At 48.2% G+C, this 4,248-nt stretch overlaps 1 protein-coding gene across 1 annotated transcript; it reads right to left on the minus strand.

Annotated features, from left to right (window-relative positions):
* Positions 1 to 1,259: 1,259 nt before the first annotated feature.
* LOC147632585 (uncharacterized) lies at positions 1,260 to 3,092 on the minus strand. Its single transcript, XM_086806891.1, has one exon. The coding sequence runs from the start codon at positions 2,743 to 2,745 to the stop codon at positions 1,336 to 1,338; it is 1,410 nt and encodes a 469-aa protein (XP_086663017.1). The 5' UTR covers positions 2,746 to 3,092; the 3' UTR covers positions 1,260 to 1,335.
* Positions 3,093 to 4,248: the final 1,156 nt, after the last annotated feature.

Genomic DNA, 4,248 nt, shown 5'->3' on the forward strand with positions numbered 1-4,248 from the left:
ATGTAGCGGCCAGCTTCCCTTGGGGGTTATAGCAAATTGCGTGCAGCTCCTGAAAAGATAATCCACCCAGTTAACCATCTGACCTTGGTGCACCCAAGCCAAGGTGGTCAAGTTGCATCGGCTAAAGCAGTTTGTCCACCGGGTGGTGAGGAGAAACTACAATGCTTTGGCTGGCATGATAAGATCTTCTTGAATGTTGGCCCATTCTATGCCATCCTTGTTTTGAGGCTGCCCCCAAAATAAACCTCTAGTCAGCTTTGGTGCATTGGTAAGCCTAACATACGGCTGATCCATGTGGGGGAGTGACAAAGCTTCTCTGATCAATTCCATATTGAGCTGTACCTGTGCCTAAATTGGCATTATCCAAGACCTCACTAGTATGGTGATTGGTGTCATAGGTTTCCATGAAGTATAGGGCGTTGTAGAGGTCAGGCCCCCATGTCTCTAAAGTTGGAAATCTACCTAAGCCAAGTTGCTCCAGCTTTTACACCACAGTGAGGTATGAGGCTATAGCCCTATAACATGGCCCAGTGTAATAAAGGAGCTTATGCTCCACCTACAAATTACATATGATAGAAGACAACCTGTAAATAAGAGAAGGGAAGGGCCTATTTGTGGATTTTATAGCTCTTTAGAAGAAAGCACCTACACTCATGTGTGTGTGGGTGTTTTTTCTTCTTAGTTTTTGATACACACACATGACATTGACAAATGACTAGCAAATAAGGCATGACTGCTTAGGCACACGAATCATGCAAATAAGGCATGATTGCTTAGGCACATGAATCATGACTTGCACATATGAATTCGACGAGAAGGACTATACATACATTCATGGCTCAGGACTTGGAACTTAAAAGCACATTACATAGTACATACATAGCTCATGAGTGATGACACAAAAGGGAAGAGAAGGACTCTTTCCTGGTTTCAAAATGATCCTTCGAGAGGTTCTAGAAAGAGGATCTCGCGCTTTGTTTTCTCTCTCTAGATGCAAACAGAAAATACATGACACATGGCATGCAACGTTTGATTGCTCTTTCAATTATCTCGTGAACGTCATGATAACACAGCCAATGGATGTTGCCTACACATTCTACTTGCACACGATCACCATGAGCTGAACAATGATATTCTCTCCACCCAAAATATTATAATAAGATATGGTCTATAGCTTCCATATATATATATATATATATATATATACATATGGTTCATTATCCAAGTGTTACATTTTCACATCGTATCATTTTCGCACATTGCTACATATATTAGTAAATAATACTAGTCATAATATATATATATATATATGGTGTCGATCGTATTTTATGTTTATTAGAACTCGCGTGGGCGCTTGCTCCCGGCGGCGGCAGCATAAGTTGCCGCCACGCGGGAGGCGACTGCGGGAGCAGCTGCGAGGGATCTGGGAGGGTGTTTCTCCGAGAAGCGGTACTGTGATGAGCTTATGCCCAGTCCGAAGTCCGCGTACACATCAGTGGTCTCCCCCTCGAAGTCGCTCAGGTTCAGTGAGGCCGCTCCCGCAACGTGAGCAAGGGCCGAGACGCCGAGCTCTGACACAAACAGGCCCGTGCGGTGGGGCAGGATGCGGTGCGTGAAGCAGCGCGGCGTTGCCAGAGTGATGGTGTGCTCGCTGGTGACCCGATTACCGTCCAGCTGGACGGCGAAGATGGCATCCGCACCGGTGCTGTGGGAGAGCAAGGAAGAGCCCAGCAGCCACATTCGTAAGGTTGGTTGGAGCTTGGCATCCTGCTTCTTCTTGGCGGCCTCATGATCCCAATCAAATGCCAGGTGGATGAGGCCGGCATTGGCTCCCGCAGGCGTGCTGAGATGGAACCATTTGATTTCGCCCGTTCCAGAGATGCGACCGAACGTCCCTGTCCCACCCGAGGCGCCACCCAGAAGCACAAACCACACATTGCCGTCTGGCCCGGAAATGAGCCCCACCGGCGTGCTGCCCTCGGACGCCGGGATGTCTTCTTCGACGGCCTGGCCGGTGGCCGAATCCAACCGCCAGATCTTGCTGCTCTGGTCCAGGCTGGCGTACACGTCGCCACTTGTGGGGTGGATGGCCACGAAGATGGGGCGGCCGCTGCACGGGTACACGGACACGTCGGACGTGTTGCGGTGGTTCACGCGCACCACGTGCCGGCTGTCCTTGCAGCTGGTCCAGAGGTCGTCCCCATTCTCGAGGACGCAGTGGGGGCCCTCCACGGAGGCGGGGAGCTGTATGATTTGCACCACCGCGGGATCCTTGCCCGCGCCCAGCAGGCTCAGGCGGATGAGGGCGGCCTTGAACTGTAGCGTGGCCCAAACCTGGCCCGGGTGCTCCCGAGACGCGGCAAGCCCGTGCAACCCAGCCCAGAAGTTGCCCACCGTGAACCTGGTGCAGGAGAGCGGGCGCCCCGTGGCCGGGTCCAGCTTCACCTTCACCAGACTGCTGTTGGTTTGCTGGCTCACTAACAGCAGGTGCTCGCCCACCACGGCCATCTCGTGTGTCTGCATGGCGCCCGGCATGGGGTACTCCGTCACCACTTTGGGCACCTTTACCACCTCTACGGGGGGTGGGCAGTGCGGTGCTGGCCTAATCATCACCAGCTTCTCACCACCAAACGTCGAGTCGTCGACATGCATAGCAGTAGGCGCAGAGCCAGCTTCATGCCCGACGCCGCGTACGGATGAAGCATCGGCATCGGCATCGGCCGCAGCAGCAGCAGGACCAGCCATATACTTATATAAATAATAGAAACAGATTGATTAAGCAGCTAATATAATGCAGGACAGAGCTAGTATGTGTTATGTATGCGTAGAAGCTGGTAGTTATAGCTAGTAGTGCTCTTAGGATTCAACAACCGGAGTGTGGAGGACTGCCGCTGTATGCTGTACGTTTTATATGCGCCGGTGGGCAGTTTCTCCTCGGCGGAAGCGATTCCAAGTGCGCTCAAAGCGAATGCCTATCTATTCCATGCGTAATCAGGCCACGCGTGCCAAAAGACTCCAGTCTTTCCAGCAGAGCAAGATGCGATCGATGGATGCGTCTTTAATTGTGTGAGATAGACGAAACAATCAGTCCGATGCGCAGGCGTCGGCGAGAGCGCCTGATTGAATGAAAAAGGCAGCACGTCCTAATTCATCTCGGTGGGGAACCACCCCTCTTCGAACATTCTTATAAGGCTTTTGATCTTCCGGCACCATGGTATGGCGTGTCTTTTGAAAAAGTGCTGCTCTACGCAAGCCTTAATTACAAATGTTCGAGTTAGTGGATGCGTAACCTCATATCTAGCCTACCTTCTTTGTTTTTCAAGCTTCAGTACTCTCTTCTCTCCATGACTTAATTTGAAATTCTGTTTTGAAGTTTTGTCACTGTTGGTGGATGTGGAGGAGGCTAACCTTTTTTTGAGAGAGAACACCTTTTATTTAATGATGACACTAGTGAGTCTAGTGGGTGTACCCAAGCTTGTGAAGGGCAACGGAGCTTAGGGAGCCATAGCATGCGTGACGACAAACGCATGATGCGAAGGAGGAGAGGACTCGAGAAAACAAAAGTACACGGCGTAGTGCGTGGGAGGGATGTATCCAACAAAATTTCCCAGTACGTAGCTATGGCCGTAGGTATAGCCGTGCCCATAGCTGCGTGTTGGGACAAAATTCCAGAGAGCTAATTTTGTATTTGGAATATGCATATATAGTTGCGTCTGTTTAGCAGCGTATGTAGCTTCTAACTATCTACAAGAAAAAAATGGGGACAAAATGGGGGAGAGATATGGGGACATGTGTCTCCACATCTCTCCTCCATTCTATGCATGCTTTTTTTTAAATCACATTATTTAAACACTACTCAATCACATTTTTAAAAAAACACTTAAACACGTAAAACATAAAAAATAATTGTAATATAATAAGGTCATGGATTAGATTGAAAATTATATACATAGTTGTAAATTCCATAAGGTGTTCATATCCAAAAATAAATAAAGATGAAGACATTAAAAACTAATTCAATTAATGCATCATCTTCTTCTTCATCTTTATCTACACCCACATCTTCACCACGTGCACCACCACCTTCATCACCACCATCACTTTCAACATTGTCTTGCTACATTAAATAGTGATACAATGTAAAAAGGTTAGCCACAAGCATTCTTCAAGAACCTACAATATCCTTATAATTTTGGCATATCATATCCTTAATAAATAATATTTGAAATTCTCTCAAATCCATCATAG

The sequence above is a fragment of the Cibotium barometz genome, chromosome 13 (assembly GCF_041138505.1).
Source record: "Cibotium barometz isolate CiBa-2024 chromosome 13, ASM4113850v1, whole genome shotgun sequence".
Taxonomy (NCBI): domain Eukaryota; kingdom Viridiplantae; phylum Streptophyta; class Polypodiopsida; order Cyatheales; family Cibotiaceae; genus Cibotium; species Cibotium barometz.

Excerpts from the sequence above, each read along its gene's own strand:
- LOC147632585 (XM_086806891.1), bottom strand. The coding sequence starts at position 2,745 with ATGGCTGGTCCTGCTGCTGCTGCGGCCGATGCCGATGCCGATGCTTCA.